At 44.2% G+C, this 13,953-nt stretch overlaps 1 protein-coding gene across 1 annotated transcript in view; it reads left to right on the forward strand.

Annotated features, from left to right (window-relative positions):
- Positions 1 to 13,953, forward strand: part of CORO2A (coronin 2A) — a 287,230-nt gene that overhangs the window by 196,180 nt on the left and 77,097 nt on the right. The window contains exon 3 of the mRNA XM_075316071.1: positions 2,633 to 2,749. Within this exon, the coding sequence (XP_075172186.1) occupies positions 2,633 to 2,749 (117 nt within the window). The remainder of the gene's footprint in view (positions 1 to 2,632; positions 2,750 to 13,953) is intronic.

Consider the following 13,953-nt stretch of genomic DNA (forward strand, 5'->3'; position numbering starts at 1 on the left):
CCTTGTAAAAATGAAAATTTTATGGCTAAAGTAACATTTTTGTGTTAAAAAGTAAAATTTTCATTTTTTCCTTCCACATTGCTTTGGTTCCTGTGAAGCACCTAAAGGGTTAATAAACTTATTGGATGTGGTTTTGAGCAGTGTGAGGGGTGAAGTTTTTAGAATGGGGTCACTTTTGGGTATTTTCTGTCACCTAGGCCTCTCAAAGTCACCTCAAATGTAATGTGGTCCCTAAAAAAATTATTTTGTAAATTTTGTTGGAAAAATGAGAATTTGCTGATGACCTTTGACCCCTTCTAACTTCCTAACGGAAAAAAAATTTGTTTCGAAAATTGCGCTGATGTAAAGTACACAAGTGGGAAATGTTATTTAGTAACTATTTTGTGTGACATATCTCACAGATTTATGGGCATAAATTTTCAAAGTTTGAAAATTGCGAAATTTTCAAAATTTTCGCCAAATTTCCTAAATTTTCACAAATAAACGCAAAAAATATCGGCCTAAATTTACCACTGACATGAAGCACAATATGTCACGAAAAAACAATCTCAGAATCGCCAGGATCCGTTGAAGCGTTCCAGAGTTATAACCTGTCAAAGTGACACTGGTCAGAATTGCAAAAAATGGCCCGGTCATTAGGGTGTTTTAGTGGCCGGGGGTGAAGGGGTTAATGTATGTTTTGTATATACACAATAAAACATTTTTTTCAAGCCATATCAAGGATTCTTCTATTACATTGTGGTGTGCCGGATAGACTTTATCATACTGCTGGACTTATTATTCCAGAGCACCCGCCCCTCGCAGTGAGCCAGGTCTATTCTATTGACATAGTGACTTCAGACTTTTTTTTAGCCAGGAAAACCCACTCAAAACCTCCCCCATGTACATTAGATAAAAGTCGTTCAAACCAGACAATATAATTAGCATTGGTCAATAGTGTATTGTGTAAGGGGGGCCTTTGGACTCTCCTCCAGATGATTTTGGGGGAGAGAAGGAATCCCACTTATTGGACTCCCAATGTCTGATCCTTTTATTCTCTGGGCAATAAGCTGCTACTAGAAAAGTCTGTCAGCGGCTCTCTTAAAGAGGACACGGTAGCGCTCTGCCAAGCCCAGCATTCTTGTTTTATGGGGGAATTAGTGACGATAGTTATCAGCTATCTTATACAAGTAAAATATATCTTTGTACCGTGTTAGCCAGTAGAGATAAAAAAATTTGTTTAAAAGAACAGAGAGTCCTCAGTGGTTGATACCTTTTAATGGCTAACTGAAAAGATGGTAATAATTGCAAGCTTTCGAGACTACTCAGGTCTCTTCATCAGGCATGGTATAACACAAAATCTGAAGAGTCACGTATTTATACACAACAGGACTTAGAATAGTGCAGTAAAAAGAAAAAAAAAAAAAAAAAAAGAACAAGTTATATAAAGAAAAAAAAAAAAAAAAAAAAGGAACAAGTTATATGATTATATGGATTCATGTCTTTTTACATCAGTTAAAAGATGTGCTCCTCTGACCATCCGAGCGTGTCCCAGCCCTGGACCAGACCCTTATCAAAGGACAATAAAACTTTCACACTGAACTGCAGCAGTATTTATGGCTAGAACAGCTTGTCCCCCTGCCATAGAGATAGTTCTGTTTCATATAACTTGTTCTTTTTTTTTTTTTTTTTTTTTTCTTTTTACTGCACTATTCTAAGTCCTGTTGTGTATAAATACGTGACTCTTCAGATTTTGTGTTATACCATGCCTGATGAAGAGACCTGAGTAGTCTCGAAAGCTTGCAATTATTACCATCTTTTCAGTTAGCCATTAAAAGGTATCAACCACTGAGGACTCTCTGTTCTTTTAAACAAATTTTTCAGCTATCTTATAGTCACATGTAAGTTTTTCAGTACCCGGGGCAAAAAGCAGTTTGGTGCCCCTTCCTAGACACAGCGTAAGCGGTTTGAGTAGTTGTCATGTGACCGCTCATGTTATTTGCATACTTATTTGCTGCTTTTCATAATTTTCTTAATGTTCAGTGAAATACCAGTCACTGCCTCATTGAGAGAAGCAGGAAGAGAAGCTAGTTGGCACATGACCATAGGTATGAAAATCACATATGAGTGGTTATATGACGACCGCTGAAACTGGCAAGCAGAGCCAAATCCTGACAGTGACTATATTACATACTGTTTGGATTGGGCATGCTATAGTGCTTTAGTTTTATAATGAAAGGTGTTGTCCAGGTGTGTGATGAAAGCCTGCAATCACTCAATTGACTGCAGACTTCTGATTCCATTCATCTTGTACACTGCACACCTCAGATGTGAGTACAAATGAAAGCTGGCTTGCTCACCTTCTCTGAGCTGGCTATCAGCTTGACAGCTGGCTGAGAGAGTGGCCAAATCCCACTGCGGGGATGTGGGCGTGGCAAATTGCAACCATTTGGGAGACACCCATGGACTGCCATTTAAGACGGCCTTATGAAGCCTGCCTGTCAATGGTGCCTGGGGCAAAGGCCATGCCTGTACCTCCTCCCTTTACCTTGAAATGCCTCTGAACTATCTAATGTTTATTGGTGCTTAAAACGTATGAATAGATTTGAACAAGATTATAAATTTATATTTGCTTCTTATGTTTTGTTTGAAGTCAGGAAAGCTTGATCCTCATTATCCTAAAGTCTGTGGCCATAGAGGAAATGTGCTGGACATCAAGTGGAATCCCTTTGATGACTACGTCATTGCATCCTGTTCTGAAGATACTTGTGTAAGTTTATAAAAAAAACGATAATTTATTCGTCATATAATGTATTCTGTAATAAGATATCTCACTTTCCATATGCGGACATGCAGCCATGTATCGTTAAACTGATTCTTAAACTGTATATTACTATGGTGAAGAGATTAACTACTATACTGTATTGTTTTTCCTTCTAAACTATTATTTTTTTTCCTGCCAATTGTAAAAATTCTTTACTGTACAAACATAGAGTCGAAGTTTGGTACAAGTCCAAGGATAATTTGTAGTTTAGTAGTATTAAAGAAGTTGTCCAGTTACCAAAACCGATTTTTTTTTTTCTGATAAATCTTGCTAATATGTGCCCCTCAACACATCTATTATGTTTTTTCAGCAAAATTACCTTTCATTGTGCACTAGCAGCACACGGTCATTGCTGGCTCCAGCTCTGATGGGGTTAATCTCTCCTCTGACTTCCTGTGTTCAGTTCCTACAAGTCCCAGAATTCTTTGTGGCTCTAGGGCGGTGTCTGGCTTATCTAACACACCCATTGTGTCTAATACACCCACTCTGCGACCACCCAAACCCTCCTCCCTGCCTCTTCCCTGTGGATGCACTGAGATCAATCATACAGACAGCAGCAGCTTTACACAGCCAGGGGAAGAAAGTGTGTGAGCGCGTATATACAGTGTATGTGTATATACAGAGTGTGTGCGTATATACAGAGTGTGTGCGTATATACAGAGTGTGTGCGTATATACAGAGTGTGTGCGTATATACAGAGTGTGTGCGTATATACAGAGTGTGTGCGTATATACAGAGTGTGTGCGTATATACAGAGTGTGTGCGTATATACAGAGTGTGTGCGTATATACAGTGTGTGTGTATATATACAGTGTGAATGTGTGTGTATGTCATACTCACCTGTCTGCAGGGTCCGGGTGCCATGCCTGCTTCCAGCCCCTGTCTCGTTCCCGCCGCTCTGGCTGTGTGCAGTCTCCCCGGGGCACGCACGAAGCTTGCAGGACCTGGCGGTGGATCACCTGATGCAATCACCTGACGTATCAGCTGATCGATTCTCGCTGTGTCGCCGGCTTCTTCGCGCTCTGCCGGCTATCAGCTGATCCTGCCGTCAGGGGACTTCATCAGCTGATTACCGGCAGCTCCTGCAGTGATGGGCCAGGATCAGACTCCGCTGCAGGAGCTGCCGGTAATCAGCACAGACGTGAGTATTTTTTTTTTTTTTTTTTTGCACTGATGCTTCAGCTGATTGTATAATCGGCTTTTATACAATCAGCTGATGTGTCATGTGATTCACGTAGTTTAACCTGACACATCATCTGATCGCTTTGCCTTCCAGCAAACCGATCAGATGATATTGGATCCTGATTGGACGGCGCGGGACCCTAACCCAGGATTACTGCGGAGGGGGGTTTATTTCAATAAAGATGGAGTCACTAATTGTGTTGTTTTATTTCTAATAAAAATATTTTTCTGTGTGTTGTTTTTTTTTTTATCATTACTAGAAATTCATGGTGGCCATGTCTAATATTGGCGTGACACCATGAATTTCGGGCTTAGGGCTAGCTGATAATATACAGCTAGCCCTAACTCCATTATTACCTAGCTAGCCACCCGGCATCAGGGCAGCTGGAAGAGTTGGATACAGCTCCAGAAGATGGCGTTGCTATGAAAGCGCCATTTTCTGGGGTGGCTGCGGACTGCAATTCGCAGTGGGGGTGCCCAGAAAGCTTGGGCACTCTTCACTGTGGATTCCAATCCCCAGCTGCCTAGTTGTACCCGGCTGGACACTAAAATTAGGCGAAGCTCACGTCATTTTTTTTTTTTTTTTAAATTATTTCATGAAATTCATGAAATAATTAAAAAAAAAAAGGGCTTCTCTATATTTTTGGTTCCCAGCTGGGTACAAATAGGCAGCTGGGGGTTGGGGGCAGCCCGTACCTGCCTGCTGTACCCGGCTAGCATACAAAAATATGGCAAAAAAAATAAGGCAGGTCACCCCCCCATTGTCCCCCTGTACCTCCTGCAGCGCATATCCCCCGCAACCTCTCCTTCTCCTTGTCTGCAGAAGAAATGTCAGCCGCATGTGCAGAGAGCGGCTCTCAGCTGGCTCCTTGTGCTCAGTGATGCCGAGTTTACAGCAGCTCACACTGCCCTTGGTTGGACCCGGGGAGTGTGAGTGCAGTATTCTCAGGTCACAGCACCCACACTCCTCACATGGCGTGCCTGCAATTCCAAAAAATAGGGGAGACATTCCCTGAGCATGCTCCCCTTATCCTGGAACACAGAGTCATCATGGGATCTCCTAAATGGATTATGGCAGACTGGATTTTTTTCCCCAATAAATTTGGTGAAAGAGGGCATGTGTTGGGAAGTGCATTTTCAAATAAAAAAATTGTTGTTTTTTTTTTTATCGCTGACAGTAATGTCTGGTATCTGATAGACGCCGTGACATCACTACTGCCAGGGCTTGATGCCAGCAGACATTAAAGCTGGTATCAACATCATAGATTACGCCATTTGCCACTGCACCAGGGCAACGGGATGAGCCGGGGCTAAGCACCAGGATTGGCATATCTAATGGATGTGCCACATCTTGGGCGGCTGCGGCCTGCTATTTTTAGGCTGAGAAGTGCCAACAACCATGGACCTTTCCAAGCTCGGGATTCCAGGAGTTTGATCCGGATCTGGCACTCGAGAAATTAAAAAAATAAAGTATAAATAAAGAAAACAAGAATGAAGCGAGCGTTTCATACTTAAGATGCTTCGTCGCGGCTGTACACTGCTCTCGCGGCCTCTCCTTCACTTCCTGGGCCACTTATCATTGCTCATTCGAATCAACTAGTTTCCCGGCTCATCAGCCGTCCTGGTGTCTGTGATTGGTTGCAGTCAGACACGTCCCCAGCATGTGTGATAGCCTCTGACTGCAACCAATCACAGTAGGAGCTGTCTGCGGGTCAGTATCATGGTATAAAAATAAATAAAACAATTGGCGTAGGGTCCCCCCATATTTTGATACCCAGGACAGATAAAGCATATGCTACAGGGTGCAGCCCCCAGCCATGCGCTTATCTAGGCTGTGTATCAAAATAAGAGGAACTGCATGCGTTTTTTGTTTTTTTTTTTTTAAACAATTTAAATAATTAATAAACCGCTGTGTGGTCCCCCTAATTATAATACCCAGCCATGACCAAGCCCGACAGCCTGAGGCTGGTATTCAGACTGGGGAAGCCTATGGTTATTAGGTCCTCCAAAATAGCCACCTGTAGCTGCCCAAGATTGTTGCATCCATTAGATGCGACAAGCTCTGCGCTTTACCCGCTTCTTCCCGACTGCCCTGATGTGGTGGCAATTAGGGTAATGAGGGGTTAATAACAGCACACAATTGTCGTCAAGCCTAAAATTAGTGATGGGAATGGGTCTATGAGACCTCCCCCCAATCACTAATGCTATCAGTAAAAACAAATACACAAACACTAAGAAAAATCCTTTATTTGGAATAAATACAAAAAACACACTTGCACCAAAACACCCCTGCAGGTCCGACGTAATTCACACAATGTCCCACAACGGTCCTGGCTCTGCTACATCTGAGCCTGGAGAGACCAAAAACATGTCCGATCTCTCCAAGCTCTGGGAGACACTGACAAGAAGGACCCAGCTGGCAGCAGTGACGTCTTACCTGGTTCCCATGGTATGACCTCTTATGACCTAAAGCACTTTGGCTTAAAGTAGGGGGCCATGCCCCCCAAGCTCTTTACCACTGACAGTGCTGGCCAAGGGTGAGGGAGTGCAAGCCAGCACCCTCCTGCCAGCACTGTCACTGTTAAAGTGCTGTACATCTATTCATGAACCAGGAGGCTCAGGATGAGCAGATCTGTGCACGCGATGTTTTCTCCAGGCCACTATAATCATGCAAGGGGGCTTCACAACCCCCCCTATCATGGTTATAGTGGACAGGAGGAAATATCGCGGGCGCAGAGATCTGCTCATTACCCCCCTCCATCTAGGGGTCTCACCCATAGACCCCCCACTTGTATTATAAAGAACTCCATGCCCATGTGGACTTAGAAAAAGAATGTTTATTCCATCTGGAAAACATTAGGCTGCATTTTGAACACGCCCCCATCACGTGACAAATTAAGTCATACCTGGAAGGAGCGCCGGCAGTGAATGTGTGACCTGGAAGCAGCTTACCGCCATGGCATGGAATTTCGGTGAGTACACCATGCGCGCGCCTTTCCCCCCATCCCTTCTACAAACATATTTTTAATCGCTGGATTCTGGTGCTCAAAGACTTATATGGGTACCGGATTCTGGATCAGAACGTGATTTTTAAACATTTAACAGGGACCCACCGGTCACGGTTATCTGTGAGTTTGCTCTTCTCTGCTGAGCACCCACAGCTAAATTATGCCAACTGTAATTTTATATGTTTGACTAGAATTCTAAAATGACACAAAAATTACTAAACAATTCCTATACACCCGCAGCTATGATGCTAATTTTAATTCTATATAATTAATAGAAAAAAACTATAGTATAACTACTACAATAATTTTGCACTAAAATACTGAAACTACACTAATTTTACTAAATAGATATCAGTAGAAACAATTACAGTTCACACACAACTGATTACAACTGTAGTTATATTTTAGTAAAAAAAAACCTACTGTACTATAGTAATTTTCTGTTACTACTGTTCCTATATCTAGCCCTATCGTCGACTAATCTAAAATATATTAGTTGTTTTTTCCCAAACTGTGTAAATAAAACAAAAAAAAAAATTAAATTTATATACAGTGCTGGCCAAAAGTATTGGCACCCCTGCAATTCTGTCAGATAATACTCAGTTTATTCTTGAAAATGATTGCAATCACAAATTCTTTGGTATTATCTTCATTTAATTTGTCTTCAATGAAAAAAAATAAAAAAAATAGTCCTAAAGCCAAATTGGATATAATTCCACACCAAACATAAAAAAGGGGGTGGACAAAAGTATTGGCACTGTTTGAAAAATCATGTGATGCTTCTCTAATTTGTGAAATTAACAGCACCTGTAACTTACCTGTGGCACCTAACAGGTGTTGGCAATAACTAAATCACTTGCAGCCAGTTGACATGTATTAAAGTTGACTCAACCTCTGTCCTGTGTCCTTGTGTGTACCACATTGAGCATGGAGAAAAGAAAGAAGACCAAAGAACTGTCTGAGGACTTGAGAATCCAAATTGTGAGGAAGCATGAGCAATCTCAAGGCTACACGTCCATCTCCAAAGACCTGAAAATTCCTGTGTCTACAGTGCGCAGTGTTATCAAGAAGTTTAAAGCCCATGGCACTGTGGCTAACCTCCCTAGATGTGGAAGGAAAAGAAAAATTGATGAGAGATTTCAACGCAAGATTGTGCGGATGGTGGATAAAGAACCTCGACTAACATCCAAACAAGTTCAAGCTGCCCTGCAGTCCGAGGGTACAACGATGTCAACCTGTACTGTCCATCGGCGTCTGAATGAAAAGGGACTGTATGGTAGGATACCCAGGAAAACCCCACTTCTTACCCCGAGACCTAAAAAAGCCAGGCTGGAGTTTGCCAAAACTTACCTGAGAAAGCCTAAAACGTTATGGAAGAATGTTCTCTGGTCAGATGAGACAAAAGTAGAGCTTTTTGGGAAAAGCCATCAATATAGAGTTTACAGGAAAAAAAAAAAGGCATTCAAAGAAAAGAACACTGTCCCTACAGTCAAACATGGCGGAGGTTCCCTGATGTTTTGGGGTTGCTTTGCTGCCTCTGGCACTGGACTGCTTGACCGTGTGCATGGCATTATGAAGTCTGAAGACTACCAACAAATTTTGCAGCATAATGTAGGGCCCAGTGTGAGAAAACTGGGTCTTCCTCAGAGGAAGCAAAATAAATAATACCACAGAATTTGTGATTGCAATCACTTTCAAGAAGAAACTGAGTATTCTCTGACAGAATTGCAGGGGTGCCAATACTTTTGGCCAGCACTGTATGTGTATATATATCCAAAGGAGAAAGAAAGTCGCACTCCAGATGATCACCATATCACTCCGTCTTTATTGCAGGAGAAACATGAAGGTACAAGCGGTGGGGAGGGTGAGACAAGCCATACAACGCCGGACGACGGCGTGCCGTTTCGCTAGAACTTAGCTTCCACGGGTCCAGTGCCAAATATATATATGTGGCACCCTGGACTAGCCAGGTCGTCACAGGTACTACAACACAACACCCCCACCCCGAGATCGGCACATCAGTCAGACACAAAATCCTTGTTGCCTCCCTCCAGGGGCTGATGTCCACACCAGGTGGGGTGGAGCCAGGCGGTTGGCCCCACGCACTGAGGAGTTCACAGTCCTGGAGGCGGGAAAGGAAGTCAGATGAGTTAGGGAGGGGAAAGAGTGAGGAGTAAAGTGGTAGTAGAGGAGCAAACTGACAGTGTCCGGGCACCAAGAGCAAGGTTGGCAGACGGTGGTGGCCGTCTGCAGGAGAGGCAGATCAACGCGGAACCGTAGGACCGGGGACGGGCGGTGGCCCGCCGGTACCGAACCGGGGAGCGAAGTGAAGCCAGCACAAACCGGCAGAGCCTGCGGACCCCGACCAGGCTTGGAGTCGCTGTTAAACAGGTCAAATCCGTTAGTGACCGGAACCCCAGGGGTTTCCAAACAGCCAAGACCCGATTGAAGGCAACCGTCCAAACAGCAAAAAGGAAATACAGCTACCGCCACAGCTAGAGTTCCCAGGGCCAGAGCCTGCGGGCAAAAGGGCTCCTCCAGCACATATCCACGCTGGGGAGCGGGTTACCGGTGGGAAGCCATAGAGACCGAAGATACACAAAAGGTGCAGGGAAAGGCAGCCACCACCAACCGTCCGGGAGAAACCACAGCAGCCGGCTGCGGGACCCGTCCATCCAGCCGTTTGTTTTACCAGAGACTTGCATCCATTTGGGCTGAGTGAGTACTACCATGCCATCCGGCACCGCGCTGTGCAGTCCAAGCGCCCCCTGCACCTTGCCAACCCTGCCTCCCCGTCACCTCACCGGGACCACCAACCCCTACCCACGGAGGGAGAAACAACATCTCAGCTGCTCCCTACCATCGCTCCCGGGATCCCCGTCACCAGCAGCGGTGGTGTCCAACCTCACCACAACCCGTGAGTGGCGTCCCAGACCAAATCCCCAAACCAAACTACTCTCCTTTCACTCACGGGCGAGGAGCGCTGCTCAAGTCCCCGGATCCGGCCCACTGCTCGAGCCACCGAGCAGCAGCAGTAGCAGCGCCGGACCCGAGCGTGGTGAGCACAGCGCCCTCCCCGCCCGCGACATATATATAATATATCTTTTTTTTTTTTGTTAGGGCACCCCCCCCCCCGAATGGTGTAAAAAAAAAAAAAAAAGTGACAAAATGTTGATCAAAGCACTGTGGCCAACAGAAGGGGTACTGATGAAATTGCTAGAAAAAAACCCACTATGTTACAGAAATTAAAAAAAAAAAAAGGTATCACAGACACCGATCAAAAGCTACAGGACATGCTGTACAAAAATAGTGTTGAGGAAAAATAAATGAATAAGGGAAAAACTGAAAAAATTTTGCATGAATGCGATCAGTGACTTCCATCACTGATCAGCACTTGGTGGCAGGAGGAGCATTGGGCATGGGGTTGAATGGATGAAAAGAGGGGAGATTACAATGAGGTAAGGAGCAGGAACACTTAAGCAATTCTCTGATTATCAGCAATAGCTCAGCAATGATGAAGACAATGGGGGTGCAAAAGCACAAATAGGGTTTTAACTGGTTCAATAGTGTGCTCACCTGATAAAGTTGTGTGATACACAACACTATGGGTGTGAAACATCAGCTGTTGCAGACACACAAGGAGATGAAGAGTTAAACCGGAAAAATGTGTGCTATATTTGCGCCACTGTGAGAAATGATCCACGATAAAGGAGTCAAGGACACACAGGTGAGGGACATGGGGTTCCTTTGACACATTTCATAGCTATCCAGCTTCTTCAGGAGTAACCTGAAGAAGAAGCGGGATAGCTTTGAAATTTGGTGAATATACTGTGTATATCTTCATCTGTGTGTCCTTGACTTCTTTATCATAGATCATTTCTCACAGTGGCGCAGATGTAGCACACATTTTTTCAGTTTAGCGGAGCAGTTATGGCACATTCTTTGGCAACACAAATCTCTGCAAGTTGGCAGCGGCTCATATGCTTGACAGGTTAAACGGACTTCTTGCATAGCGTTTGCTCGGTCGGACATCACCAGCTGCTCAAATCTGTGCCAGGGGCACTGACACTATAGTATCCTGTCAGCAGCATAGGATTGGTGCTGTCACAGCGCCGATCACCACTGGACATCAATGTTTTATGGTCATTTTTATTGGAAAATAATTTAAATTTCTGTGGTTGGCGAATAGCCAATCACAGTGACCGCCGATATGGGAGTGGGACGTGCGGCAAAATAACATGATCCTTTATGTAGATCGAACAATTGTGTTAATATTAATTATAATCTCTTCGGTACAGTAAAAGAGATCTGATAGACTTGTAAGTAAATAGGCTGAAACCCTTCCTTTTGCCTTGTTTTGCCTTACTACTGGTTTCTCAGCTCCGATTGGTTTGATTTTCCTCCTGCTTCCAAGATGTCCTCTTTCAACTCATCATTGCTGATTTTCCTATTCCACAAGAAAAGGAGGTGTGCTTTAGACTTATACTGCTACACCTGCCACTGTGGTGGCCTTATTGGAAGCTTGAGAAATTAAATGCTGAACTGAATAGATGAGGCTGTAGAACATAAACATAGCGCACCAGGTAGGGTGAATGTATGTGTGAACTGTATTGTCACTTTTCAGTCCCAAGGTGGACGGCCGCTTTTAAAGGGACCTGTCAGGCAGGGATTAGCAATATGCACTCAGAACTGCTTGTGGTTCTGGGTGCATATTGCACCTGACAGGTTCACTTTAATTGGGTGTCTTAACTGGAAGAAATCATTCTCTGGGTCAGATGGAAAGCTACAATCAGAGAAGATATCACCTATAAGTTGTTGGAACTAAATGCTCATTATCTGCCTTTTAACTGTGTTTAATCAGTGATTGTGCTTATTTGTCCAATTCTCAAGTTGCACATAGTTATTTTTTATGTAGCATAAATATGGTGTTTAATTTAATATTTTATGATGCTATTGTTTGGTCACTCTTTTTTGTTGTATTATTTAGTCAAGGTAGGGGGCTATTTAGAGGTTGAGCGATGATATTTTTCTTGTTAGCAGTACTTTTTGTGGTATAGAATTGTAGCATTTAGCTGTTGTGCAATGCATGGCCATAATTACTAATCATGCATCTTAGAATAGCAATACAATTGATGAAGAATTGATTTATCATTGATCTTTCCATAACATTGGGCAGTTATTGCTATAGAACCTAAAACTGAAGGAATACTAAGAATAATCATTCAATGTATTGACACTTTCAAGCTGGAATTCAGCTGCGACCTAGCTCTCCCCACTCCATTATACCAAAGAACGCTTGGCTCGTCTTGTCTTCTCAGTGGAGAGAGCGGAGTAATCTGCTGCCAAAATCAACTTCATATGCTGAATTGAAAAGCCTGCGTGACCTAAACATGCTCCCATCAAGCACATCAGAATATCTTTGCTCAACAATTCCAAAGGGAGCTGCCAGCAGCAGATTTTGATGATTTGTGTGTCCGAGAGCAGTGTGGCAGATCATTCCTAAGGCTAGTTTCACACATCCGGTATTTTCGCATTCGGTGCACTCCTGTACAGTGTATACACTACAATGGCAGCGTGACAAGCTCCGGTCACATGTTGTCATACACTGTACTGGAGTGCACCAAATCCAGCGAAAAGCCGGATGTTTGAAACTAGCCTTAGACATTATTAATAACCTTAATGATGACATGCTAAGGTGTGTAAGCGCAAGTATTTCTGCATGTAGTGCAATTATATTTAGAATTTTTATTTTTTTACCATTTTTTTTCATCATTTGCATAAAATTAACGTCTATTGAACCTGTAATTGCCATAATGCCATAACTTTTCCTTCTTTATGTTGCAATTTCAAAATTGTGTGTGTAGGCGCGTTTGCATAATAGATAATGCCTGAGTATTATTGAGGGCAAAGGAGAAGACTTTTACCTTCTACAATGACTAAAGGCCCCTTTACACACTGCAACATTGCTAGCGATATCGCTGTAACGTCACCGTTTTTGTGACATAATAGCGACCTCCCCAGTGACATTGCAGTGTGTGACACGCATCAGCGACCTGACCCCCGCTGTGAGGTCGTTGATCGCTACAAATCTTTCAGGACCATTTTTTGGTCCTTTGTTTCCCGCTGCGCAGCATGTATCGGTGTGTTTGACACCGTTATAACAGCATTGTTAGCGACCCAGCCTGTAGCCGTGCTATAGCGTTCCCTGCTGTGTGACATGTCCCCAACGACCAGCGAGGTCGTTCTGCAGGTCCATATCGCTGCTGCATCGTTGGCCAGATCTGCTTGTTTGACAGCTCACCAGCGACTTTACACCGATCCCGGCCAGGTCGGGATCGCTAGAAAGTCTGTGTGTAAAGGGGCCTTTAAAAGATTATATGAGCAACATCTCTATTTGATGACTGAATAGCCAGATGAAGAAGGTTTTGGGACTAATTGAGGTCCTTCTAGGCTCTAAATATTAAAAACAAAAACTCTATCACATATACCAATTTGTTGTTGCTGATACCGATAGTAATAGCAGAGTTTCTTCTACTCTCTCGTTAATATAAAGGATTTTCTAGTGTCGCGGGCGGAGGAGGGGACGCTGCGCTCACCCACTGCTCGGGTCCGGCTGCTGCTGCTGCTCGGTGGTGGCTCGAGCGGTGGGTCGGATCCCGGGGACTCAAGCGGCGCTCCTCGCCCGTGAGTGAAAGGGGGTGGTTTGGTTTAGGGATATTGTCTTTGACGCCACCCACGGTTGTGGTGAGGTTGTGGCACCACCGCTGCTCTGGACGGGGATCCCGGGAGCGGTGACAGGGAGCAGCTTGGATGTTGTTTCTCCCCTCCGTGGGTAGGGGGGGTTGGTTGTCCCGGGGCCCGGTGAGGGAGGGATGGCAGGCGGGTTACGGGGCCTGGTGAGGTGCAGGGTCGCGGGGGCAGCGCGGTGCCACACGGCACGGTGGTACTCACTCAGCCAAT

This window comes from Anomaloglossus baeobatrachus, chromosome 1 (genome assembly GCF_048569485.1).
Source record: "Anomaloglossus baeobatrachus isolate aAnoBae1 chromosome 1, aAnoBae1.hap1, whole genome shotgun sequence".
Classification (NCBI taxonomy): Eukaryota; Metazoa; Chordata; class Amphibia; order Anura; family Aromobatidae; genus Anomaloglossus; species Anomaloglossus baeobatrachus.